Source organism: Hypanus sabinus, chromosome 19 (genome assembly GCF_030144855.1).
Source record: "Hypanus sabinus isolate sHypSab1 chromosome 19, sHypSab1.hap1, whole genome shotgun sequence".
In the NCBI taxonomy this organism is placed as follows: Eukaryota; Metazoa; Chordata; class Chondrichthyes; order Myliobatiformes; family Dasyatidae; genus Hypanus; species Hypanus sabinus.
This window is the reverse complement of record NC_082724.1, coordinates 58,389,069-58,416,894: the sequence shown is the minus strand read 5'-3', so window position 1 is coordinate 58,416,894 and position 27,826 is coordinate 58,389,069. Positions and strand designations below refer to the sequence as shown.

The 27,826-nt window shown below is 43.6% G+C and overlaps 1 protein-coding gene across 1 annotated transcript in view; it reads right to left on the bottom strand.

The window, feature by feature from the left end:
- Nucleotides 1–27,826, bottom strand: part of plxnd1 (plexin D1) — a 198,854-nt gene that overhangs the window by 27,064 nt on the left and 143,964 nt on the right. The window contains exons 23-30 of the mRNA XM_059944489.1: nt 16,965–17,087; nt 16,099–16,229; nt 11,491–11,689; nt 10,709–10,855; nt 8,965–9,121; nt 5,956–6,059; nt 5,339–5,402; nt 4,949–4,983 (exon numbers count right to left, since the gene is read on the bottom strand). Coding sequence (XP_059800472.1) covers nt 4,949–4,983; nt 5,339–5,402; nt 5,956–6,059; nt 8,965–9,121; nt 10,709–10,855; nt 11,491–11,689; nt 16,099–16,229; nt 16,965–17,087 — 960 coding nt within the window. The remainder of the gene's footprint in view (nt 1–4,948; nt 4,984–5,338; nt 5,403–5,955; nt 6,060–8,964; nt 9,122–10,708; nt 10,856–11,490; nt 11,690–16,098; nt 16,230–16,964; nt 17,088–27,826) is intronic.

Below are 27,826 nucleotides of genomic sequence, written 5' to 3'. Positions count from 1 at the left end.
AGTTACTCTACTGGGAGTGTTCTATAGGCTCCCTGGTAGCAGCAGAGATACCGAGGATCAGACTGGGAGGCAAATTTTGGAAAGGTGCAAAAATAACAGGGTTGTCATCATCTTTGACTTTAACTTCCCTAATATTGGTTGGCACCTGATTAGTTCCAATGGTTTAGACTGGGCAGAGTGTGTCCAGGATGGATTCCTGTCACAGTATGTTGACAGGCCGACTAGGGGGGATGCCATACTAGATCTAGTATTAGGTAACGAACCAGGTCAGGTCACAAGTCTGTCAGTGGGTGAGTATCTGGGGGGCAGTGACCACAGCTCCCTGGCCTTTAGCATTATCATGGAAAAGGATAGAATCAGAGACAACAGGAAAATTTTTAATTGGGGAAGGGCAAATTATGAGACTATAAGGCTAGAACTTGCAGATATGAATTGGGTGATGTTTTTGCAGGGAAGTGTATATGGACATGTGGTCGATGTTTCGGGATCTATTGTAGGATGTTAGGGATAAATTTGTCCCGGTGTGGAAGATAAATAATGGTAGGGTGAAGGAACCATGGGTGAAAAGTGAGGTGGAAAATCTAGTCAGGTGGAAGAAGGCAGCATACATGAGGTTTAGGAAGCAAGGATCAGATGGATCTATTGAGGAATATAGGGTAGCAAGAAAGGAGCTTAAGAAGGGGCTGAGGAGAGGCTGAGAAGGCCTTGGCAAGTAGGGTAAAGGAAAACCTCAAGGCATTCTTCAATTATGTGAAGAACAAAAGGATGACAGGAATGAAGGTAGGACTGATTAGAAGATGTGCCTGGAGGCTGTGGAAGTGAGCGAGGTCCTCAATGAATACTTCTCTTTGGTATTTACCAATGAGAGGGAACTTGATGACGGTGAGGACAATATGAGTGAGGTTGATGTTCTGGAGCATGTTGATATTAAGGGAGAGGAGGTGTTGGAGTTGTTAAAATACATTAGGATGGATAAGTCCCTGGGGCCTGATGGAATATTCCCCAGGCTGTTCCACAAGGCAAGGGAAGAGATTGCTGAGCCTCTGGCTAGGATCTTTATATCCTCATTGTCCAGGGGAATGGTACCAGAGGATTGTTGAGAGGCGAATGTTGTCACCTTGTTCAAAAAAGGTAGTAGCGATAGTCCGGGTAATTATAGACCAGTGAGCCTTTCGTCCGTGGTGGGAAAGCTGTTGGAAAAGATTCTTAGAGATAGAATCTATGGGCATTTAGAGAATCATGGTCTGATCAGGAACAGTCAGCATAGCTTTGTGAAGGGCAGATCATGCCTAACAAGCCTGGTAGAGTTCTTTGGGGAGGTGATCAGGCATATAGATGAGGGTAGTACAGTGGATGTGATCTGCATGGTATTTAGTAAGGCATTTGATAAGGTTCCACATGGCAGGCTTATTCAGAAAGTCAGAAGGCATGGGATCCAGGGAAGTTTGACCAGGTGGATTCAGAATTGGCTTGCCTGCAGAAAGCAGAGGGTCGAGGTAGGGGGAGTACATTCGGTTTGGAGGGTTGTGACTAGTGGTGTCCCACAAGGATTGGTTCTGGGACCTCTAATTTTCATGATTTTTATTAACAACGTGGATGTGGGGCTAGATGGGTGGGTTGGCAAGTTTGCAGATGACACAAAGGTTGGTGGTGTTGTGGATAGTGTAGAGGATTGTCGAAGATTGCAGAGAGACATTGATAGGATGCAGAAGTGGGCTGAGAAGTGGCAGATGGAGTTCAACCTGGAGAAGTGTGAGGTGGTACACTTTGGAAGGATAAACTCCAAGGCAGAGTACAAACTAAATGGCTCGATACTTGGTAGTGTGGAGGAGCAGAGGGATCTAGGGGTACATGTCCACAGATCACTGAAAGTTGCCTCACAGGTAGATAGGGTAGTTAAGAAAGCTTATGGATTGTTAGCTTTCATAAGTCGAGGGATAGAGTTTAAGAGACGCAATGTAATGATGCAGCTCTATAAAACTCTAGTTAGGCCACACTTGGAGTACTGTGTCCAGTTCTGGTCGCCTCACTATAGGAAGAATGTGGAAGCAATGGAAAGGGTACAGAGGAGATTTACTAGGATGCTGCCTGGTTTAGAGAGTATGGATTATGATCAGAGATTAAGGGAGCTGGGGCTTTACTCTTTGGAGAGAAGGAGGATGAGAGGAGACATGATAGAGGTATACAAGATATTAAGAGGAATAAACTAGAGTGGACAGCCAGCACCTCTTCTCCAGGGCACCACTGCTCAATACAAGAGGACATGGCTTTAAGGTAAAGGGTGGGAAGTTCAAGAGGGATATTAGAGGAAGGTTTTTTACTCAGAGAGTGGTTGGTGTGTGGAATGCACTGCCTGAGTCAGTGGTGGAGGCAGATACACTGGTGAAATTTAAGAGACTACTAGACAGGTATATAGAGGAATTTAAGGTGGGGGGTTAAACGGGAGGCAGGGTTTAAGGGTCAGCACAACATTGTGGGTCGAAGGGCTTGTACTGTACTGTACTATTCTATGTTCTATCTGTAAGTCAATTAACCATGGATTGAATGCATCTTAATCACCTAGATGAGCCTCCCATGAGGGACCTTGCCAAATACCTTGTTAAAATGCACTAAACATCTTCCACTGCTCTAGCTTCATCAATCACCTTCGTCACCTCAACAAGAAACTCAATCAAGTTAGTAAGACACGATCTGTGCAGCACAAAGCCATGCTGACTGCCCCTAATTATGCCATGGGTTTCCAAGTGCTCATAAATGCTATCCATTAGTACTGCATCTTCTCCAGTAGCTTCCCTACCTCTGACACAGCAAGCTCACCGGTGAAATTCACGATTCTGAAGTTTCTAGGATTATCCATACTTCCCTTCTTGAAAAATGGAACAACATTTTCAGGTGGAAATCACTAAGGGGGAATAATTTTGAGGTGATTGGAGGAAAGTATAGAGGGGATGCCAGAGATAGATTATTTTTGTTTTACACAGTGAGTGAAGAGTGTGTGGAATGCCCTGCCAGGGGAGGTGGAAGAGGCAGATACACAAGAAACGTGGACGGGGCTGCTGGCGGAGGCGGATACAATGGGGTCTTTTAAGAGACTCCTGGATAGGTACATGGAGCTTGGAAAAATAGAGGACTTAAGAGTAACCCTAGGTAATTTCTAAAGTAAGTACATGTTCAGCACAGCATTGTGGGCCGAAGGGCCGTATTGAGCTGTAGATTTTCTGTGTTTCTAAACATTTAAGAAATTCTTAGGCACGTGGATGATAGAAAAATGAAGGGCTATGTACAAGGAAAGGGATAGATTGATCTTAGAGTAGGTTAAAAGGTCAGCACAACATCAAGGGCCAAAGAGCCTGTAATTGCTGTAGTGTTCTATGCTCAACCAGTCGCCAGTCCTCTAGGACTTTGCCTGTTGATACAAAGGACATAAAGATCTTGGTCAAGACCACGCAATCCCATCTCTCGGCTCTCTCAATAACAAGGGAGATATCGCATCAAACCTGAGGGACATCCACATTAATGTTGGATATCTACATCTACAAAGAAAGTGAAATAAGTTAAAGCTCACATAACATATTCCAAGGTAAACACAATAATAATTGGAGAAAATTCAATTCTAGGCACCCAGGAGTGGAACATGGGAAAGGTGTTTAGACAAAAGTACTGAATAATTCTGACATAGACAGTGGGAGTTGGGAAGTAGGGGGCATCACAGTGTGAGACGTGGGGAAGACATGGAGGGAGAGGGTTGGAGGACACAGGGAGTCACCAGATCATGAAACGTAACATGGGGGTGGTCACAGAGCATGATGGGTGGGGGGGGGGAGTGGGTGAATGGGTTGGAAAATTGTGGTGTGTAATCTATGAATGTAGCTGAGAAATAGCAACAGGCAGAAACCATTGGTAAGAATTGTCTTCAGGCCCCCAAACAGCTGTGGTGAGATAGTAGATTGAATTAAACAGGAGAGTCACAGGTGATTTTATTTCACATATTGTTTACACTAAATTAACAACAACACTGTGGAGGGGAAATCCTAAAGTATATGTGAGTTGGTATTTCTTCAACCAATATATTGAGAAACTGACCAGAGAACACATCATTCTTGACTCATGACTGTAATGTGATAGGAACCATGAATCATCACGAGGGAAAAGCTAGGATGAAAAGGGAAGTTGCCGAATCAGTCTTGGGTTCTGAATCTGAATAAAGGGAATTCCAGGGGTATGAAGCATGTACTGGCTATGAACTATTTCACCTTTCACCCCAAACCTATGACCTCTAGTTCTAGTTTCTCTCAACTCTCTCTAAAACAATGGGACAGCAGATTACCAAAACTTTACTATATTTAAAGGGGTATTCAGAAAAATCCTGTGGCAGTCTGCAGAGAATATGGAACTCAGAACAGGGTGAATCTGAAACCAGGAACAAGGAAGTTTTAAAAGAAAGCTGGATAAACACACAAGGGAATTGAATTGAATTGACTTTATTTCTTACATCTGTCACATACATGAGTAAAAATCTTTACGTTACATCTTTATCTGAATGTGTAATGTGCAAATTATAGAAATTTGTAATAAATAGTATGGAAGGGATTAGAAGATGATTATAAAAAATTTGGATGAAGGAACTTAGTAGGTGACTTCTGTGGAGTTAAGTGGTTGGGTTGAAGGACCCGTGATGTAGGCCCAGTTCCAGCCCTGAGCTTCTATCAGCATCAGACAACAGTGGATGGACCAGGTACTGTGACAGTTCCCTTTACCCCAGACTCCACCAGCAGCACAGAGAAAGGTCACAATCCAGGCAGAGACATCTGCTTTATTAGTCTTATCCAAGAATGGGTCACAGTGCACTGAATCCTAGCCTGGCCCTGCCACAGAAAAATTGAGCTACATTGGACTGTAAACATTTACAGTGCACAGTTATACAGGGAGGTGGGGAAGTAGTACTCACCAAGTGGAAGTATTTTTCAGTGTCCAGGTCTTTCACTGTAAAACAATTGAACACTTTGAATGAGGCCCACTCACAAATCAGTTCATTGACACAGATCAGTACAGAGAGCAGTTTCTGGGCAAGAAGTGAAGAAAGCACCCAATCGTGCAATGGCCACATACCGTGACTAGGAGATACATCAGCTGTCACACATTTACGGGATACCTCAATGTGGATTTTCAAACGCGTACACACATTTGCGACTGTGGTTTAAATCTAAGTGTTGTCCAAAGACCTTTATTTAGTCAGTGAACTGTTGGTCCAGCATTCACAGCTTAAAGTTGCTCACAACATTAACTCCATCTCACATTTTGTGATTTCATATAGCCCTGTCTGTTTGATGAGACCTACCTCGTCCCAGAGTGCTGTCCCGCTGATCCTTCAAGCTCATTGCCAATGAGGCTGCATCAGGGACCTGCACAGTTGTACAATCACAAGTCAACGTTATGTGAACCATTGTGGTCAGCCTCTGGCAGCACATGTTACACTTGACTTCAAATTTGTGTGAATGCCTTGCACCTTCCCTTTCATTTAAGGAAATATAATAAAACACAGCAGCACTTTATGCAAAAGGCTTTATGCAAGGAGAGATGGAGAGTCTGAGAGGTGTCAGGAGGGAACTGAAAGCAGAGCCAGGCATAGATACATCTGGAATTGGAGGGGGCAACAGAAGTAGAAATCTGTGAGAATGAGGATGGGTGAGAGGGATCCATGTGATTTGTGGGATAGAAGGGAATGGTCTGTGAGAGTGGATTACTGGGAAGGTCAGAAGGAAGAGTTGGGGATGGGTGGTCAGTGGAGGAGTAAGTGGGACAATGCTAGGTCACTCTGCTCTCCATGGGTGGGAGTCTTGGTGTTGGACAAGGACTTGTGAGGGGAATGATGGCCAGTGGTTGTGGTCACAGTGGTGCCCTGCTGTTACCCCTGGTATGGTGTGCTGGGCTGTGGGAACTCTGCACACTCCTTACCTTGTAATGTGTCAGGGTGTTGAGCTTCTTCCGGCCATCTTCAACTATGGATGTGTTGTCCAAGTCCCGTAGTATAAGGCTGTCACTGCTCGATGGAAACCACTCTATCAATGACAGACGCAGTCAGAATGAATGTCAGCCACTGTCGACACCAACCCTTGACAATGTTACCCAGTCCCTCTTTGTTCATTTTCTGGGTTCAGCCCAGTTGCCATTACCCACCTCTAGCTGTCTGTCAGATTGGATTGCCTCTCAAATCACTACTGTCCTGGTGGAAGTACACTCAGTGCTGTGGGGCAAGGGAGACACAGCGATGAGGCAATGTACTTTCAAGTCAGGATGGAGTGCCCCTTGGAGGTGAATCCGAGGATCCACTACTCTGAGCCTTATGAGTGTAGAGCTCAAAGGTTTGCAAAGTGTCCTTTGATGGTGGAAAGGCCTTGGGATGTCAGGTGTATCACTCACTACATGTCACTTGGTTCCTGGAACAATTGCATTGATGTGGCTGGTCTCATTGAATTCTGGTCAATTATATATCTCAGGAAAGTGGTCCTTGGTGATGGGAATGCCACTGAATATCAAGGAAGGCTGTATATTTGCTGTGGAACTTCACCATTGCCTGGTACTTTTGTAGCACAGATGTTACTTGTCACTTACCAGCCCATGCAGGAACATTGTCCAGATCCTGCTACATGCAAGTGTGAGCTGCTTTGCTTACTGTGGATATGTGAATGGAATGGAACAATGTGCAGCCATCAGTGAACATCCCCACTCTGAACTTCTGAGGGAAAGAAGGTCATTGATGAAGCAGCTGGTGATGGTTGGGCCAAGGACACTACCCTGAGGAACCCATCCATGAGGTCCTGGGCTAACAACAACTACCATCCCTGTGACACCGATACCTGGTGACCACTCGTGTTTTGATGTCACACTTCTTTAAATGCTGTCTTAATGTCAAGGGCCATCCCTCTCACCTCACTTCTGGAAATTGGCTCATTGGTCCATGTTCGTATCAAGTCTGCAAAGTCATTCAGAATGAAAACAGGCTACTCAGCTCATCACAACTAAACCAACCAGTTTTTAATTAAGCCATACTGCATGAATTGTAAATGTCTACTTTGCACGGACTGGGGTAGCCCTGCAATCTCGTTGGCTTGAGCAATGATAATAAACTATTCTATTCTATCGGGGAGGCAGTTTTATTATTCCCAACTCCCCATTCCTGTCTTAGCAATTCAACTGACTTTTTAATGGTACATTTTGCACCGCTCTTTCATATAGTGCATTCCAGCTAACTGCCACTTAAGGGGATCCCTCTCAGATCCCCTCAGAATGTCCTACTCCTCTCCTAATTCCACATCTTCTAAGTTTTATCTACCTCTGATATGGGGAAATGTTTCCCTCACAATTTCATACACTTCAATCACACTCCCCATTAACTTCCTGTACTCCAGAAGGAACAAATCCAGTGTCTCCTCATAACCTAAACACTCCATCTCAGGCAATGTTCCACTAAGTCTCCTCTGCACCCTCTCCAACACTACCACAATGTTCCTCTCATATGCAACCAGAACTGCACAGAGTAACCCAGTTGCATAATCTCCCTGGCCTTGCATTCATTCAGTGCCCTGACTAATGAAGGGCAGTATCCCATATGCCTCTTAATCAAGTTATCTATCTGCACTGTCACCTTCAAGAATTTTCAGATTTGCACATCAAGGCCCCGCTATTCCTCAATATTTCCTGAGGCTCTACCAATTATGGTGTTCTTCCTATCCTCATTAATTCTCTCAAAGAAAAATCTACAAAAGGTTGCAGATACAGTATTGGAAATTTGTAGCCACGCACAAAATGCTGGAGATACTCAGAAGGTAAGGCAGCATCTATGGAAGGAAATGTCAGTCAACATTTTAGAAATCATTTCATTTCATAACCAGTGTGAAAATCTCTGGAAGCAATTGTCCCTTTCCTTTTTTACTGCCCATGATCCCACTTGCCCCTGCCATCCCTCTCATTCCCCTCTCCATCTGCCTATCACCTACACATTCATCTTTCTGGTTCCCCTCCTCGCCTCCTTTCCTTAATTCCACAGTCCACTGTCCTAACAGATTCAGTCTTCTTCAGTGACAAAGAAGCAAATTTCACCTCCAAGTTTTTTTTAACCACTCCCATATCTCCTCCCTCCCTCATTTGTCTATCCCTCCCCTTTCTTACCTGGATCCAACTGTCACCTGCCAGCTCTTGTTCCAGCTCTTTACACTGGCCATCTCCACTCTTGCTTTCAGTCTAGATGAAGGTTTTCAACCTGAAACTGTCTATTTTCCTCCACAGATGCATCCTGTCCTGAGTTCCTCTAGTACCTTTCACATTTTCCTGGATTAAACCCCTCAACCCACCATCAACATATTGATATCACTCTGCAGCCCAAGACTGCCTTCCACTATGTCATGTATGAACCCATTGATCATGCCTCCTATATCCATATCCAAATCATTCACATATATTACATACAGGAAAGGTCAATGCACCATCGGGTAGAACACTGCGAATCACAGGAATAGAACAACAAGAATAATCCTCTACCATCACCTTCTATCTCCTATTCCAAACACAGCTTTGGCTTCCTGAATTCCAAGGCCCAAACTCTTTTTGACCAGTCTCCCATGTGGGACCCTAAAGGCCTTACTGAAGTCTATTCAGAAACCCAGGGACTGCCCCACACATTATTGCAGTGTCTTCACTGCACTGGGTCTGCTTCCTAGCCTTGATATGGTCCCTGATCTTCTTTCTCAGGATAAGCCTAGTAACTGGCACTTGCTCAAGCCCAGCCTTGACTCTTGTTCCCAGTACAAGTCTCATTCCCTCAGTGCATGACTTGACTGGGCCATCTAGTTCTGATGTCAAACCAGAGCAATGGCTGGTGTTGTCATGGTGACTACCACACCATGAGCTGTTGCTCAGAGTCAAGCCTTGTATACATATCACAACCTTTTAACATAAAGCACATACCCAGGTCCACATCTTCCACTCTCGGCCACTGGGAGAAGGGAATGTTCTTGTAGAAACCTTCCAAAATCTTCTCTTTGACTTGGCTGATGGAGTCACTGTCCATCACTCGGACTATGATGGAGTCCATACCACAACCTTGGAATGACACGTTGAGATTCTGTTGTAAAGGAGGACAGTATAATCATTAATGGGGAGAGGGCTGCTTTGCATTTAGGAGGCAAGTGGGCATATCCAGGCCTCAGGCCTGAGTGGTTCCATGATCCCAATTGCCTGATGAATGGAGAAGAGAGTTTGGGATCTCCTGCTCAGCCCAGATAGGGGAAGCTCCTGGAGGCCATTCATCCCTCCCACTTCAGACATATCCTGCTCTCTGCCAGTGTAGTAAATGTTATTATCCACTAAGAATACTGATCTATTGAATGAGTTCCCACCACTTGTTCAAATAGAGCATCGCATCACTTCAATTTGTATGTGGTGTGTTTTATAAGATTTGTACAGATTTCTAGGTAGGTATAAACACGAGAGTTAAAGACAAACATCCAGGTGAATCATATATAAATTCTGTGCATAAGGTTCTGATTGAGGCATTTGAAAAGTTCTCATTCTCAACTAAAGGTTGAGCAAGTTCTCTGAAATGCAGGAGGATGAGAGGTGACTTGATAGAGGTGTACAAGATAAAAGGCACAGATGAGTGGATAGCCAGAGACTTTTTCCCAGGGCGGAAATGGCTAATACGAGGGGCATAATTTTAAGGTGATTGGAGAAAAGTATGGGTGGGTTACAGCGGTAAGTTAGATGTGTGGAGCAATTTGCCGGGGGGTGGTGGAAGAGGCAAATACATTAGAGACATTTAGGAGAATCTTAGAATGGCGCATGTGTGATAGAAAAATGGAGGGTTATGTAGGAGGGAAGAGTTAAGTTGATCTTAGAGTAGGTTAAAATATCAACACAACATTGCAGGCAGAAGCATTTGTAGCATGCTGTAGTGTTCTACGTTCTAACGTAAAAGCAAGTATGTAATACGCAGGTGAATGGCAAAAAATACAAAGTGATGCGAGAGGAATCCAGAATGCAAAGGCCGGTGGCAGGTTTCAGTTCGATTTAAATATGTGTTCAACAGGAAGCTGCATAAACATTTGAAGAGTATTAGTTGTAGACTGTAGGAACAATGTATTGTGACTGGCTTGAATGTTCTCATAAAGAGCTATTGTGGATTCAATGAGAGAAAGAATGGGGAGTTAGGAAGAAGGCGTGAAGGGAAGGGGAATGAGGTGGAGGTGAGGTGAGGTGCCAAGTGGAGTAGGGAGGGTGTGGGAATGGGGGTGAGCATGGAGATGGAAATAAGGAAGGGACAAGTTTTGGAAGGAGTGATAGGGTGAGGGTGGGGGTTAAAAGATTGGGTATATAAGTGGAGATGGAAGACGAAGAACGTGGGGATGAAAGGTAAGGCGGTGGGCAGATGCTGATGAAGGAGGAAGCCAAGGGATGGACTGGAGCTTTCTAGCTGGATTTAGGTCGCTGGGAGTGTGGATTGGTGGAATGTCAGGATGGGTGCCCAAGCTTTGCAGCAACTCCATGATAGGAAGTAGCCAACAGAAGGATTGAGAGTGGAGGGTATGGACAGGATTTCCCTGAACACACAACCCCTGCTCTTCAAAAAGCCAGCACCAGTAACATGCTTGCCTCAGAAAGCTGGTGAGGTTAGAACACTGACAGCCAAGGACCTCCCAGGCCCACTCCTTACCATCGCTTTAGACTCGATGTTCTCCCTCAGCAGCCACTCTTCGTTGAGGGTATATCGGGCCTTTCCAGTGATGGCATCCACTGACCCTTTGTTAATTTGCTGTTTCATGGCACACAGCAACAAGAAGAAAGGTTCCCCCACCGTTTCCTATTTGGCAACAAATACACAGGAGAAGCAAAGCAGAGCAAGGTTAGATAAACGACAAACAGGGAGTGATGGTCAGATACGCAAAGCGTGTTATAGGGTACATTTCCACCATGGGGTACTCGCAGGATACACTCTGAGTGTAACACTGAGTGACAGTCTGTGCCATGAAAAGTGTGCGTCTAGGTTTGCTGTGCAGGCAGTTTGTTTAGCTAATGTTGTCCTTGGTGATCTAGTTGGTGGTAAAGGTGGGGTTTGAAGGTGCCCTGCCACTGACATGCAGCAACTGCTGAATATTGCCTGTCTGGGTTCAGTGAGTCCATCTCTGGGAGCAGGAGCGGACTGGGCTCAAATCTGTCCTCTGTTACCAGCCTTGGTTCCCTGCAGCCTGTGGACATCTCTGCTGAGGTTTAAGCACATTGCCATAGTTTGGGCAGAGGAACAGATCAACATGACCAGGGTCATCCAGTTTACTTTGTCCCTGCACTGACCTGCAGCATTGGAGGTCACACTGTCATCCACAAGCTAATACTCCCCCTAAATGACAGACATGGGCACCTGCTGCTGGCAGCCCAAGTGAGCAGGGTGAATGGGGGTGGTAGATGTCCAAACAGCTGCCCAGAGGGTGCAGTCTCTACCTTGAGGAAGCTGTACATGCAGATGGACATCCAGTTGGTCAGCATCTTCTCCACCACTGACTCAGTTCGCCGCAGCATCAGCTTCGGGTTCTTTGTAGCAGAGGCATCAATGAGGTCCACCAGCAGATCCTTCATGACCCCTGTGAAGTACTCCAGCTTACTGTGCAGCGCAATGGTCAGCAAGGAGGCAAGGTTACACCTGTGAGAAACAGCTACATTAGGGCTTGCACTGCCTCCTGTTTGGCTCTGTGAATAGATGGTTAGAAGTGCACACATTCTAACACTCTACACTCCCACCCTCTCTGTTGATTTAGCAATCTCTTGGGCTACCTGTTGGTGTCTAGGTCAGTTGAGAATAAAATTGGCTTTGGCACCCTGAATGAGAAGGAGTAATCTGAGTGGGCTCCTGTGTCTGTTCCACTGTTGTTGAGTGCACCTGTGGCTCTGGACCTTGCTGGAAATACTTCCTTTGCACAGGGGAGAGCCATAAAGCAGTTAGCTACTCAGCCCATTGCACTGGTATCAGCTGCTCAGACGAGTTACCTGCCAGTTCCACTGCCCTCCTCTCAGGACAGTTTCTGTCTGCTTCCACCACTTTACTAAATGGCAACTTGATCAAAGTAATAGAGCAAACAGAGACTATCCACAGACTGTGTCTGAACGTAGAACATTACGGCACAGTACCTTGTAAGATCAATATAACCCATTCCTACAAGATAACCCTCCATTTTTCTATCACCCCTGTGCCAATCTAAGACTTTCTTAAATGCCCCTAACATATCATCCACTCTATCTAGGTGTTTCAGTATTCAGTGGGTTTCAATGAAATCCCCCCTCATTCTTCTAAACTCCTGTGAGTACAGGCCTAGAACCATCAAATGTTCTTCATACATCAATCCATTCATTTCTGAGATCATTCTTGTGAAACTCTTCTGGACTCTCTCTAATGCCAGCACAATTCTTTTTTAGATAGTGAGTCCAAAACGGCTTACAATACTCCATATGTGGTCTAAGCAATACCTTTTAAAAAACCTCAGCATTACATCCTTGCTTTGGATGGAACTTTTGTAACCAAAAAGATTAATCAGCCTTTCAAGCTCAGGCCAGCTCCATACTAAAGTAATCTAGTTAGTTACAGTCCACTTTCTCACACTTTTCCTGTAGTCTTGTAAATTAATTTCCCATGGATGGATATCCAATTTCATTTTGAATGCCACGATTGCATTTCATACCCCTACCAACAGTGAATTCCTGTTCCTTATCAGTCTCTACTTTAAAAATGCTTTGAAACGCATTCAAAATGGTGCAGGAACTTAGCAAGTCAGGCAGCATCTATGGAGAGGAATAAATAATCAATGTTTCAGACCCTTTCAATCTATTCCAATTTTTATTTCTAAAACCTTTTTTGATTCCTTAGTCTGTCTTATTTTGTCCTATCTATGGAAGGGTAAGCATTCTAGACTTAATAAAGTTTACCTCCAAAAATCTAAAAAAGGTGGCATGGCTCTACCTAACTTCGATCTATACTACTGGGCAGCTAATATTCGCTGTCTTACCTTCTGGTCCTTTTTTCATAGCCAGTCTGATTGCCCTCAATGGGTGGCAATGGAGTTGAATAGGGATCTCCCTATTTCTGCACTTCTTGGATCTGCACTCCCTAGTCGCTTGCCTAGACTAATTGTTAATCCTCTTGTTAGACATACTCTGAGTATATGGGCCCTGTTTAGAAAATTTAATGGTCTTCATGGTTTCTCCCTTTCTAGTCCGATCTTGCATAATCATCCTTTTTTTACCTTCTATGCACGATTCAACATTTCATGATTGGTATAGAAAGGGCATTAGGCATTTTGAAGATCTTTTCATTGATAATCGTTTTGCAACTTTTCAACAACTTTTTGCTAAGTTTAATCTACCTAATGCCCATTACTTTAGACATTTCATTAATCCTTTATTACCCAACTTTCCTGCGATGCCTGAGAAAAACGTTGTGAACCTGTTTCTTTCTATTAATCCACTGGGTAAAGGCTTAATATCTTTTATCCGTGATTGGTGCCCCCCCCCTTTGGTAAAATTAGAACGGCTTGGGAGCATGATTTAAATGGTTCTTTATCTGATGTGGTTTGGGACTCAATTCTCAAGTCAGTTAATTCAACTTCTCTTTGTGCTCTTCACTGTATTTTACAGTTTAAGATTGTACATCCGGCTCACATGTCCAAATCTAAATGGTCCCGCTTTTACCCTAACATTAGCCCTGTTTGTGATAAGTGTAAAAGTGGCCAGGCTTCTCTTATTCATATGTCCTGGGCCTGTCCTAGTCTAGAGAAATTTTGGAGGGAAGTTTTTCTAACCTTATCCCATATTCTTAATTGTCACTTAGAACCTAATCCTCTGATTGCTCTTTTTGGTGCCTTGGGTGAGACGGATATACATTTGATTCCGGCTAAACGTCGAACATTATCTTTTGCTTCTCTTTTGGCTAGACGTTTAATTCTTTTTAGGTGGAGAGATGCTGCCCCACCCATTCATGCTCATTGGCTTAATGATATTATGTCCTGTTTAGATCTTGAAAAAATTCACTACTCACTTCTTAATTCGGACATACAGTTTCATAAGGTGTGGGGACCTTTTCTTGAATACTTTCATAACTTCTCTTTAGATTAAGTTTTTTTTTCAGTCCCTTACTTTCAGCTTTCTTTTTCCTTGGTAGTAGGCATTATTATCTTTTGTTCTTATTTTTATTTACAGTTTTGGGGGTTTGAATGCTCCGATTTATATTTCCTACATCTTGTAGTGGTTGGTCTGGAGTTTTTTTTTCTGCGTGAGGGGGGTGGATACTAACTCTACATGACTTTATTTTGGCTGCTTTTCCATCATTATTTTGAACCATATTATTACTGTATGTTTATCTTGCACTGTCTTAATCTCTTATTTTGTAGTTGGGTTTTTGTCGTAGCAATTGTAGAAATGCATAAAATCACTTTAAAAAATGTTTCAGGCCTAGACTCTTCATTAGGACTCCTGATGAATTGCTGAGGATGTGGGAATGAAAACAATGCCTTCAAATAAGATTAGGGCAAATCTGGACTGGAGAGCATGCCTTATGAGAATAGGTTGAGTGAACATGGCCTTTTCTCCTTGGAGCGATGGGAGGATGAGAGGTGATCTGATAGAGGTGTATAAGATGACGAGGGACACTGATTGTGTGGATAGTCAGAGGCTTTTTCTCGGGGCTGAAATGGTGAACACGAGAGGGCATAGTTTTAAGGTGCTTGGAAATAGGTACCAAGGGGATATCAGGGGTAAGTTTTTAAACAGAGAATGGTGGGTGTGTGGAATACACTGCAGCAACAGTGGTGGAGGCAGATACAGTAGGGTCTTTACATGACTCATAGATAAGTACACGGAGCTTAGAAAAATAGAGGGCTATGCCGTAGGGGAATTCTAGGCAGTTTTCAGAGTAGGTTACATGGTTGGCAGAACATTGTGGGCTGAAGGGTCTGTAATATGCTGTAGATTTCTATGTTCTATGTTCATATCTGCCTTTACCTGTATCTGGCAGTAATTACTATCCCCACAATACTTTCCTCCAATCACCTTAAACTGATGTCCCCTTATCGGATTTCTGGTTCTCTTCTGTGCCCATGGTTACCACTAGAAATAGATAGTGCTAACTACAACAGAGAAGCTGTGACCTGTGAGGAATGTCAGTGGAAAGGAGAGCAAGCCCATTCTCTCCACATCACTCAGGTCCTTCACCTTTGGCCCAGACTATTGACTATTGAAAGACATAGATATGGTGCACGTGGAGAGGATGGTTCCTACAGTGGAGGGGTCTAGGACCAGAGGGCATAGACAAAGAGTAGAAGGACATCCCTTTAGAACAGAGATGAGGAGGAATTTCTTCAGCCAAAGGGCTGTGAATCCATGGAGGCCAAGGCATTGGGTATAGTTAAAGCAGAGGTTAATAGGTTCTTGATTAGGAAGGACACAGTCTTATGGACTAGTTAACTTCTGTATTGCCTTGATTGCCACACCTAGCACAAACTGAATCAATATCATACAAACTCATCTCCTGCAACTCTGGTTGTACACAGTTTTCAGATGAGAGTAAAGGGTAGGGGAGCAGAAAACATGAGATGAGAGAGATCTGTGATGGTGTTGGTGGCAGCATGTAAGCTGCTCACACACCTGCTAAGCAGCAGGGCACAGTCTGCAGCATGGAGACTGGGAGGGCTGCAAAAGGGAGCCTTCTGTAGAGAAGACCAGGATGTGCTGAGAGGAGGTTGGGAGCACCCAGGCTTCATGCTCAGACCCAGTTCTGCATGGCATCCTACTTGGAGTGAGGGAGAAAGCAAACTGGGGGTCAGTGAAGAAGCAGTGAGGAGGAGGAGTGTGGAGAGGATGGGGTGCCATAGGGGAAGGGTGCTGCTGATGAGAGTGTGGTAATGGAAGTGTACGGTGCACTGCGAGGACGGTGTGGTGGGGGGAACGCTGTGTTAAAGGAGTGGAGGAAGCTGGGATGTGGAGTCCCATGTTGTGGAGTTGTGGGGTTGATTCCTGGGTCCACATCTAGGGTCTGGTACCCCAGCAAAACACCTTTACACTCACCTGTCTCTCACTGCAAAGTCCTTCTGCTGCTCTAGAGCATGGACAAAGGTGATGAGGAAGTGCTTGTTGCTCAGCAGCATAGAGAACAAGGCAATGCCCTCCTCCATGTTTTGTCGACAGTTCTCAGGGACCTGGCATAAAAAGAAAGAGTCACTGAATGTGGAATCCATCCCCCATCGCCCAATGCCAATGCATATCGCGACCACCCTCCACAAATACCCAGGATGATTTCAGTTCCAGAATCTGAGGTCCTTCCTATTCTAGTCGGCATAATCTAAAGGTGGAGCTCCATCCCATTTGTTTGACTGGCTCTTGAGACTGACCAACCACCCACTGAATGGGCACAGTTCCGGTCCATGAGTCCTTCGTGCACCCTCTTCCCCACACAGAGTGAGGAGGGGGAAGGGTGTGAACAGGGTGGTGTGCCATAGTGGAGGAGTGCCGCAGGTACAGGCACAGAAGAGTGTGGGATCAACCCAATGTCTGCATAATGTGGGGCTGTCTCCACATCGCTGGAGTACTCCCCAATATGATGTCCCTCACTATGCTATCCCCCACTGCATTGTCCCCTAACACACCATCCCACAACTCACCATCCTTCACTGCAATCCTATCACTTCGCAACCATACCTCACCCCACCATATGCTTCCCACATCACACCCTCTCCACATTCCTCCACAGGGAGTGAGTCTGAGAGTTCCCTGATCCTTCACCATCTCCCAGCATGTTCTGAAACCCTGCTCCAGAATCTGTCACCAAATGGCTCTGAATCCCAGCATGCAGTTCCAAACTGGAATCTGCTTCAGCTCCCAGAAACACCAGACTCATATTCCAGCTCTTAGACCATTCCCCAGTCATAGCTCACCTTCCATTCCGGCATCAGCAGGGGGTGGGTCTCGGGCCAGCTGTTGGAGATGGTACCTTCTCTGGACTGAGCATTCAGCTGATGGAAACACTCGGGGCTTCTGCTTTCACAGTCAATTGAGCACTGGAGTGGAGGATTGAGGCTGGTGAGCACTCAGATACAGACTGTCTTTACATTAAGTATCTCCTGCACATTGGCTGTCATAGGCACCAAGTCAAAGTAAATTTATTACCAAAGTACATAATCATATGTGACCTTGAGATTCATTTTCTTGCAGGCTTTTACAGGAAAATAAAGAAATACAATGTAATTTATGAAAAATTATACATAAACAAAGAGTAACAGAAAACCAACGTGCAAGAGAATGCAAACTGTACAAATTAACAATAATAATAATAATAAATAAGTAATCAAAATAATACCGAGAACATGTAGGTAGAGTCCTAGAACCTGAGACCTAGAGAGGGTGAATCACTTTAACAGATCCTCCTCCTTCTCTGCATTGTTTTCAATTGGTTCTTTCCAATTTATGTTACCCATCCAGTCATGTTCTCTGTTTATCACATTATACTTCAAAGCATTACCATACATTACCTAGAAGAACACACAGTGATTACAATCTACAAGGAAAGATTCCCTGAATTTCCTTTTCAGTCTTTTCAGCCAGTGGCATAATCCTCCTGCAGGATGTGGGAGATCAGGCAGACTCCCCAGAGGGAGACCTTGCACCCTACACGAAATGTGTTCTTGTGAAGGACCTGGAGTTGCCATTGGATGCACTCAGGATCATCTAGAATGCTGAAAGTTGCATAGACCATAAGAGCTAGGAGCATAATTAGGCCATTTGGCCCATTGAGTCTGCTCTGCTATTCCATCACGGCTGCATATTATCTCTCTCACCCTATTCACCTTACTTCTCTCTGTAACATTTGACGTCCTGACTAAGAACCTATCAACCTCTGCTTTACCTATACTCAAATACTTGGCAATGCATTCCAGGGATTCAACACCATCTGGCTGAAGAAATTTGTTCCCATTTCTATTCTAAATGAACATCCCTCTCTTCGGAGGTTCTGCCCTTTCGTTGTGGACTCACCCATGACAGGAAACATCCTCTCCACATCCACTCATTCTAAGCCATTCAATATTCAGTAGATTTCAATGAGATCCCCTCTCAAACTTCTAAACTTCAGTGAGTACAGGCCCAAAGCCATCAAACACTCCTCATACATTAACTCTTTCATTTCCAGAATAGTATTTGTGAACCTCCTCTGGACAGCTGCAATGTCAACAGATCTTTTCTTAGATGGGGAAGGGCCCAAAACTGCTCACAATACTCCACGCACAGTCTGACCAATGACTTACAAAGACTCAGTATCACATCCTTGCTCATATATCCTAGTCCTCTCAAAATGAATGCTAACATTGCATTTGCCTTCCTTACCATCGTCTCATCCTGCAAGTTAACCTTTAGGGAGTCCTGCATGAGAACTCACAAAGTCCCTTTGCACCTCGGATTTTTTGAATTTTCTCCCTATTTAGAAAGTAGTCTATATTTTTATTCCTTCTACCAAAGTACATGATCATACACTTCCCTACACTATTTCCAAGAGCCACTTCTTTGCACATTTTCACAATCTGTCTAAGACCTTCTGTAGATTCCCTGCCCCCCTACCTATCTTTGTATTGTCTGCAATATTGTTCATCATCCACATCTTTGTCAAAAAACATGAAAAGAAGCAGCCCAACACCACTTTTCACCAGCAGGCAACCAGAATAGACACCCTTTATTCTGACTCCTTGCCTGCTGCCCATCAGCCAACCTTCTATCCATGCCAGTATCTTTCATGTAATACCATGAGTTCTTATCTTGTTGAGCCTCGAGTGCATTACCTTATCAAATGCATAATGAAAATCCAAATAAACAACACCCACTGGCTCTGCATTATCTATCCTGCCTGATATTTTGTCAAAGAATCACAACAAATTTATTTAGTTTTGTAACCCTCTCACCAGGGCTCATATACAAACTCAGCTTGTTAGCTAACAGCCATGTGACTCAACGGTTAGAAGGCCACCTTCCATAAACAATATATCTCTAGGGTTGGTATGATTTGGGGTTCAACTAAACAGGAACATCATGATGTTCTGATTTAAAGAAACCTCAATCTGAGCAAATGCAGTGTGGGCAGTAATTCTGTATCAGCAGTATCAGTCAGCAAGAAATAACAGATCGTACATCAAATAAAATTATAAAGAAAGTATATTTACCAATTTACCAATTTATCAATTATCAAACAATTAATAGGGAAAAAAAAAGAAAAGGGGGCCATTACAGTTAAACCTGTCCAACGTGCACATGACCATTGGAGCTCAGACTGAAGTATTCAGGGTGTATCCCTTACTCATGCACTGCATGAAAGTACCTGTCACATGCCAAACTTCCCTCAATGTCCATCTCAAACAAATTGGCTCTCTCTCACTCTCAGGAGTATTGGCCCTTCCTCCTTGGAACCATTTACTTTCACAAAGAACTTCTGGCAACTGGGACTTTCCTTCCAGTGGCATTCTACCACATCTTCCCTTGTCCCACTCCACACCTCCCGTCAAAAAAAACCCCAAACCAGACTACAATTTGTCACAAATCTTTCTCTACCCAGCTCTATCTAGAAACTTCTCCCAATCCCACCATCCTGATTGACACAGCATTCCTAAGTTGAACAACAGTGCTTATCTTTAGCCAAAACCAAAACATTCTACCAGTAGGACATATTGCTTTTACAGAAAACTGCTAATGTAAACTACCTCACAGCATAACAATGGAAATTTTAACCAGGGAATTACACTCTTCCCCTCACCAAAAACATTCATGTCCTCATGACTTTTGAACTTATTAACCCACAATATTAACACAATAATGGACTTCCAATCCATTTGTAAATGGACATAATATATCTCACCATGGGAATGGACAGAAAATTCTGTTTCCCAGGTGCATCCTCTGCCAGCCGAGTTCATGGTTTCCTTACTCTGAGACCTCCTTATCAGCCTCTCCAGCCGATCTTTCCTGTCTACCAGAGGATGCCTCCCCATCTATCACTCGTAACTTCTGGTGGCTCAGGTCCCCCTGCCCATTACTGAACTTATCTTCCTTCAGTTTAAGCAGGTGCTGCCGACAATCTTCGACTACCGTTTATGATAACTGGCGAGACCTCACTCAGAAAGGCAAGTCCCCTGTCACTCTAATAGTGTGGCAAGTACTCTTGGAGCAACCAACATCAAACTTGTCAATAGAAAAGACATCTTCACATTTCAACATCTTCTCAGTTAATATCCTTTTCAAATCTTTGGGTATCAGTGAGTCAGTAAAATTAAATGACTTTAATGTCAGCTTCCTTGATCCAGGAAACTGCTTCTCTTCAGTGTTCCCCAGAAAACTAGACACTACAGCCACAGGAAAAAGATGGGCAATTGGCATTCCACGTCTGAGGATAACATATCTTCTTGACAATCACTGTCACCCTGTTTGCGTAGACAGTTGAAGATTTCTGTAGTTTAGGTCTCACCAACACTCCTGCAGTTAAGCATGACTCTTCTTCCTGAACATCAGGAGCATTCACCTGGATGGCCAAGGTGTTGAGTATTCCAGTAAATTTGGGGGTTCCCTTCACTCCAGCTACTCTTCTGAATGTAACATGACAGGTTTAGACTGGGTGTAATACATAGTTCCTCTTTTTTGCTCATTATCCTGCTTTGGAGGAACTTGCACCTTCTCAAAACCAGCTCTGAACACAAGGTGAATGGACAAATTTTTTTTCACAAATTTGTCTCCATTTCTCTCCTTGCATGCTTTTCACATTGGAAGTATTTGTTCTCACAAGAGTGAAAGCTTCACCCTTTTCAACCAGATCCAGGCAGACCAACACTGTGGTGTCAATAGTCTGTTACTCCACCATCTGGATCAAAAGATGGCGGCGCGACGCAGTTTGCAGTGGCCTTTCCAGAGTTGATATCTGTTGTTTGTCAAGTGGGGCACCATGCACAATTGGACTATTTTTACTGTGCCCATGGTCTGTTTTTTTAATCAATTATGGTACTGTTTGCACTGTTGTAACTATGTGGTTTTGTGTAGGTCTTGTAGCTTTAATTTTTGGTTTGTTGTGTGGTAGAGTTGGTCTCCTGACTTGGTGCGTCTGGATAGTCTTGTTTTGTCTGGTGGGTTTGGAGCTCCATACCAGGGAATGCGCTAAGGTGGTAGCGCGATATTTAATACACAGCAGCCTCTCCAGACTCTGAATTTGGGGATTGCCAAATATTATGTGGATTTTCTGGTGTAGTTTGTTTTGTCATGTGCTTTTGTGATATCATTCTGGAGGAACATTGTTTCATTTTTTAACTGCATTGCAGTTGTGGTTTCTAAATGACAATAAACCAAAATTCAAATTCAATTTGCCTCCGAAAACTTCAGTTTCAACGACAAGCAACAATCGTATAGGTACTCAACAGTACTAAGCCCCCAAATCTCAAGGGCACTGAGTGGTGTCAATAGTAAATGCATCAAATATCAAATATAAAAGGGACTATAAATCAAAGCTAATGAGATCCTTGTAAAGTATGGCTCTAGCATGAATACTATTAATCTGTATGGATACATCAGAACTTGGTCCCACTAAACCTTCAGGAATAGTGTTTTGTACTTTAATATTTCCCTTGATATACTGATTGGAACGTATCCTCTCCTTTACTGGGTGCCTCCGTAGTTTTGTCTCTTTTCTTCTTTGATTAACTGCTGATGTACTTTTCAAAGGTTTTCCTGCCTCTCACAGTCTTGCTTGTCCATCTTCTCCACAGTTGTAAAAGAAAATGTAGGTTGCCTCTCTAATCAAGAGACTCTTTTCAGCAGCATTCCTCTGCATCGTAAGTCCTACAGATAGGTTGGGTTTCCCAACAGACGTGTCACGTTTAGCTGAAACATTTTCCAACATCCATCGAGTCAGCTCAGCTCGAAGGTTTTCCACTCTGTTCCTCAAAAGCTCTGTCTCTGTGGCATCAAGGGTCACTTTCGTAGCAGAGGCTACTACTGAAGACACTACTTGGCTTTTGGAAATGTCCTGCTTCTCAATCATGTTTCCTTCCTCTCAACTTCTCTAACTCAGTAAAAGATTGAGGAGGGCACAGCTTGCTGGTCATTCGAATACGCAGAGGAAGCACGTCACGTGACAACGTGCCTTCACAACTTGCTCCATCCTGCAACTTGCAATTTCTCTCAGACAGTTGAAATCCCCCTTCGTGGCACAAACAGTGCAGCAGTTTCTCCAACCTGAAAAGGTAGGCAACAACTTCTCTCCTTCCTCGTGGAATGTGTCCCTAAACTTCACCCTAAGATTGATTGTACTTCCAGCATTGCCAAAAGCATCTTTCAGTACTTGCAAGTAATTAGCAGACATGGCTAATGGGATTTCTGCCTTAAGGAACCTCACTATATCAACCACCAGACTGATTCGAATCTATGTATTCGAGTGACTCTTTAAACTCTGTCTCTTTTTGTTCATATTATCTAAGCTCTGCCATTCATCCAGTAACTGAGATGTTTGCTCAGTGCAAGCCTCATATTCTTCTTCCCCATCAGGGGCAGGCTTGACTCTAGAGAACACTTTGGCTCTTCACAGGTACACTTTGGCATTTATCAACTAGTGGTGTAATAGCCAAAACCAGCTCAGAATTTAAATCAACCACTGAAGGATCCAGAGGCAGAGAGGGTTAGCAACTTTAAATTCCTACATGTTATTATTTCAGAGCACCTAGCATGCAAGTGCAAGTATGAAGAAAGCTTCTGCTTCAGTGCTTCTACTTCCTTAGAAGTTTGCATCTGAAACTTTTACGAACTTCTATAGATGTGTGGTGGAGAGTATGCTGACTGACTACATCACAGACTGGTAATGGAAACACCAACATCCTTGAATGGTAAATCCTACAAAAAGTAGTGGATATGGCCCAGAGCATCATGGGTTAAGCCCTCCCAACCATTGAACACATCTACATGAAACACTGCCGCAGGAATGCAGCATCCATCATCAGGGACCCTCACCACCCAGGACATGCTGTCTTCTCACTGCTGCCATCAGGAAGGTGGTACAAGACCCTCAGGACTCACACCACCAGGTTCAGGAACAGTTATTGCTCCTCAACCATCAGGCTTTTGAACCAAAGAGGATAAATTCACTCAACTTCACTTGCTCCAGCATTGAAATATTCCCGTAAACAATGGACTCACTTTCAAGGACTCTTCATCTAATGTTCTTGATATTTATTGTTTATTTATTATTATTACTTTTGAATTTGCAGTTTATGTCTTGTTGTTTTCTGCACTCTGGATGAACGCCCTGGTCTGATTCTGTCAATTATTCTATTGATTTATTAAGTACACCCACAAGAAAATGAATCTCAGGATTGTATATGCTGACATATATGTATTTACATCATAAATGTAACACCCTGGGAAAGGTTTCACTGTTTCTGTAAAAGCAGCGTTTGATTTATGGTTAGAAATAACAGGTGCTTTGGAATGTGAGCCTTCCAATGAAGAGAGTATGTTTTCTGTGTTGTGTGCCTGACACTGGGGTGAGCTGGGTCTTTTGTTCGGTGGGAGATGAAGGGAGAAGACACGGACTCGACCTGGAGTGGGGCCATGATTTGATCAAGCCCAGGGAGATTGAGGGAGGTTCAGCGAAGCGGAAACTGTGAGCAATTTGTGGACTGTTTCATTAAAATGGGCCCTTTTCTTTTTTGCTTTTTCTTTACTAAACCTTTAGTCAAATTAAGAATTATAAAGCTAAATCATGTAATTACATGCAATATTACTTCATGGTACTTATTTTTAACAGGGTGACGAATCACACAGCATCCACACAAACAGGGTTTTGGGATTTTGTACCTCAATCTCACACTTCTGGTGGGGCTGGAGATTATCTTTCTTAGACTTACGCAGCTGACGGAATCAGAGTGTTTCATAAATTTACTTTGAACTTTGAATAATAGTATTGTTGTAGTTCAAGATTTTAACCTTCTTAACATCCAAAAACTCCAAGGGAAAGTTGACTCTCGCAATTCTCTCTTGAAAAAATTAGCAGTCACGAAATGGGGAGCTAATGCTCACACACTTAGATCAACTGCCCTAGCACTCTGCTATGCACCTGCAGAATACCGTGCACCTGTGTGGGGCAGATCAGCCCATGTGAAGAAAATAGACCCGTTGCTTAACGAAGCCTGCCGAATAATCACGCGCATACTGCGCCCGCGCCCCTCCCCCACTAACATCATTTACAGTCTTGCAGGCATTGCTCCCCCAGAGATCCAAAGACACGCTACAATAAAAATTTAAAAAGGTAAACAGAACTCAGATCTACGGCATCCACTTGACTACATCATCGTATGCCAGTTTCCAACCGCCTACAATTAAGGAAAAGCTTTGCTACAGTGGAGGAACTACCGCACAGAATATCCACCCAAACATACAGGATTGACCTCTGGCAACAAACAGAAGCCAGAACCCCACCAAACAATACAGTGCAAGACCCCACAGAAATGTTGCCAGACAGGGCACTGCTTGACAGATGGAAGTGGTGCACTCTCAACAGAGCGAGAACGGGAGTTTGTAGGACGGGAGACATAATGGTGAAGCGGGGTTTAAAGATCAGCGAATCTTGTGAGTGTGGCGAAAGGGTGCAGAACATTGAACACACTCTGTGCAACTGCCAACTCACACCTGATTTAGCTGACACTGACTTGCTCAACATTAGCCAAATAATAGTAGAGTGGCTAGCGGTCTGGTGTGACAAGCTATGAATGAAATCTTCTTAACATAGACTGGAAATCCACACTTTAGATAGGTGGAATTTATTAAGCACATTCAGGAAAGTCCCCTTGGGCAATATTCAGAGGGCTCTACTAGGAAGGGGGCAAAGCTCTATCTATTCTTGAGTAATACACCAGGACAAATAATCTAAGTGACAGTGGGGAGCATTTTGAGGCCAGGGACCATAGTTCCATTAGCTTTAAACTAGTTTTGGAAAGGGACAGAACTGGTCCACATGTTCACCTTCTAAACTAGTGTTAAGTAATCTTTAATGGTATGAGACAGGAGCTTACAAAGGTTGATTGGAGTAGGTTGCTTGTGGGCAAATGACCACAAGCAAGAGGAAGCTTTTATGGATGAGAAAGTGAGAGCTGAATGTCTGCATGTTTCTGGTAGAGATAAAGGCAAGGCTGATAGGAGTAGAGAACACTGGATGACAGGGACATTGAGGAAAAAAGCAGCTGGGAGCAAGTGAATTCCTGGATGCAGAAGTGTATTCAAGAAGGAAGTCAGGAGAACAATGTGAGGGAATGAGATGGCTTAGGCAAGGAAGTTTAAGGGAACTCTAAAGAGATTTTATAAGTTTATTGAGGGAAAAGGAGTAACTAGAGAGAGAACAGAGCACCTCAAAGGCCTTTGTGTGGAACTGCAGGAGATGGGAAAGGTCATTAATGATTACTTCTCTGTTTTCACCATAGACGATGACACAAAGACTTTGGAACTAGAAGTTAATGGAAAGGTCTCAGGGATAGGGTATATTGGAGCAGGGGAGGTGCTGGATATCTTAAAAGGTATGAAAGTGGACAAATCTCCAGGGCCTGACCAGATTTGTCCAAGAACACTGTGGGAGGCTAGAGGTTAGAGAAAGATTTGTAGGAGCCCTGGCTGAATTACTACTTGCAACATCATTAGCAGTAAGATGCCAGCAGCCTACCTTTAAACGTATAAAATTCTAAAGGGATTGGATAGGCTAAATGCAGGAAGATTGTTTCCGATGTTGGGGAAGTCCAGAATGAGGGGTCACAGTTTAAGGATAAAGGGGAAACCTTTTAGGACTGAGATGAGGAAAAACTTCTTCACACAGAGAGTGGTGAAGAATTATCTGCCGTAGGAAACAGTTGAGGCCGGTTCATTGGCTTTATTTAAGAGGAAGTTAAATATGGCCCTTGTGGCTAAAGGGATCAGGGGATATGGAGAGAAAGCAGGTACAGGGTTCTGAGTTGGATGATCAGCCATGATCATACTGAATGGCGGTACAGGCTTGAAGGGCCAAATGGTCTACTCTTGCACCTATTTTCTATGTTTCTATTCAAAAAGGATGGCAAAGAAAATCCTGGGAGCTGCAGGCCAGTGTAAGTTACTGGAGAGTATTCTAAGTGATAAGATATATGTACATCTGGAAAGACATGGTTTGATTAAGTGTAGTCAGCAGGGAAGATCATGAGATCATGTTCTTACAAGCTTAATTGAGTTTTTTGATAAGTTGACCAAGGAAGCTGATGACGACAGGGCAGTAGATGTAGACTACTGTGTCTGTGGCAATGGATAGTTTATGTCAACTTCAGTAAGGCCTTTGATAAGGTTCTGTATGTTAGGCACTTTTGAATGGATAGATTGCAGGGGCACACAATTAGCTTGATGGTAGAAAGCAGAGGATGAAGATCTGAGGCCCATGATTAGTCATGTGTCTCAGGGGTAAGTCCATTATTATTTGTCAACGAATTAGATAACAGCCTATAAGATACAGTTAGTAAATTTGCAGATGACACTAAAATAAGCAGCAGGCTGGTCATTACAGGGAGATCAGCTGAGTAAGTGGGCCAAGGAACAATAAACGGAATTTAATTTGGACAAAGTGTAAAGCAGTGCATTTTGGAAAATCAACTCCACATTGGACTTTCAGTGTATGGACAGGTTCCTGGTGAGTGTTGGAGCATATTTATATGGTTCACTGAAAATGGGGCCACAGGTAGACAGGATGTTCGAAAAAAGCTTTTGGCACACTAGCCTTCATAACTCAAGCACTGAGCATAAACCTTGGGAGGTCATGGTCCAGTTCTATAAGTTGTTGGTGAGACCTTACTTGGAGCATTGTGTTCAGTTTTGGTCACCAGATGCAGTTTTGGCTGAGTCAGGTGCAGCGACAACTTAAAAAAATAGTTGGATAGTATGTGAGTGGAAATGTTTAGATTATGGTCAAACACTGCCAAATGGGACTAGCTTGGATGGGTGTGGATCAATTGAGCTGAAAAGCCTGGCTCTGTACTTCACAACTATGACTCTAAATGTAAAGTCAACATATTCTAGTGGAAATAAATCTTGGGAAAAGAGATTGGGGAAAGGAAAGCCAGAAGGAAGGAGAGGACTTGCCTACAGATGGGGAAGATAGGCAAAAGCCTCTGAATCCAGGGAAATTAGGGGAAGAAGGAGATTAAGGAAGGAAGTATGGGAAGGAGGGATATGGGATGAATAAAGGAATTCAGAGGAATAATAAAACAAAGGGGGAATGATATGAGGAGAGCAAGGGTGATTTGAAAAATAAAACCATAAGACCACAAGACATAGGAGCAGAATTCTCCTGCCTTCTTCCCATAGCTTTTCAGGCCCTGACTAATCAAGAAATAATCAAACCAAACCTTAAATGCACCCAGTGACCTGGCCTCCACAGACTGTTGTAGCAGTGAAATCCACCCTCTGGCTAAAGAAATTCCTCCTCATCTCTTGTTCTAAATGGGCGTCCCTCTATATTGAGATTGTACCCTTCGGTCTTAGACTTCCCGCCAAAAAAAAATTCTCTTCACGTCTACTCTATATCGGCTTTTCAACACTGGATAGATTTCAATGAGATCCCCCCTTATTCTTCTAAATTCCCATGAGTACAGGGCTTTTTATTCCCTGAATCATTTTCATTAACCTCCTCTGAACCCTCTGCAATGTCAGTACATTAAATAAAGAGCCTAAAACTGGATGGTAGGTAGCAAGAGAAGAGAGTGAGAGAAAGTCCTAG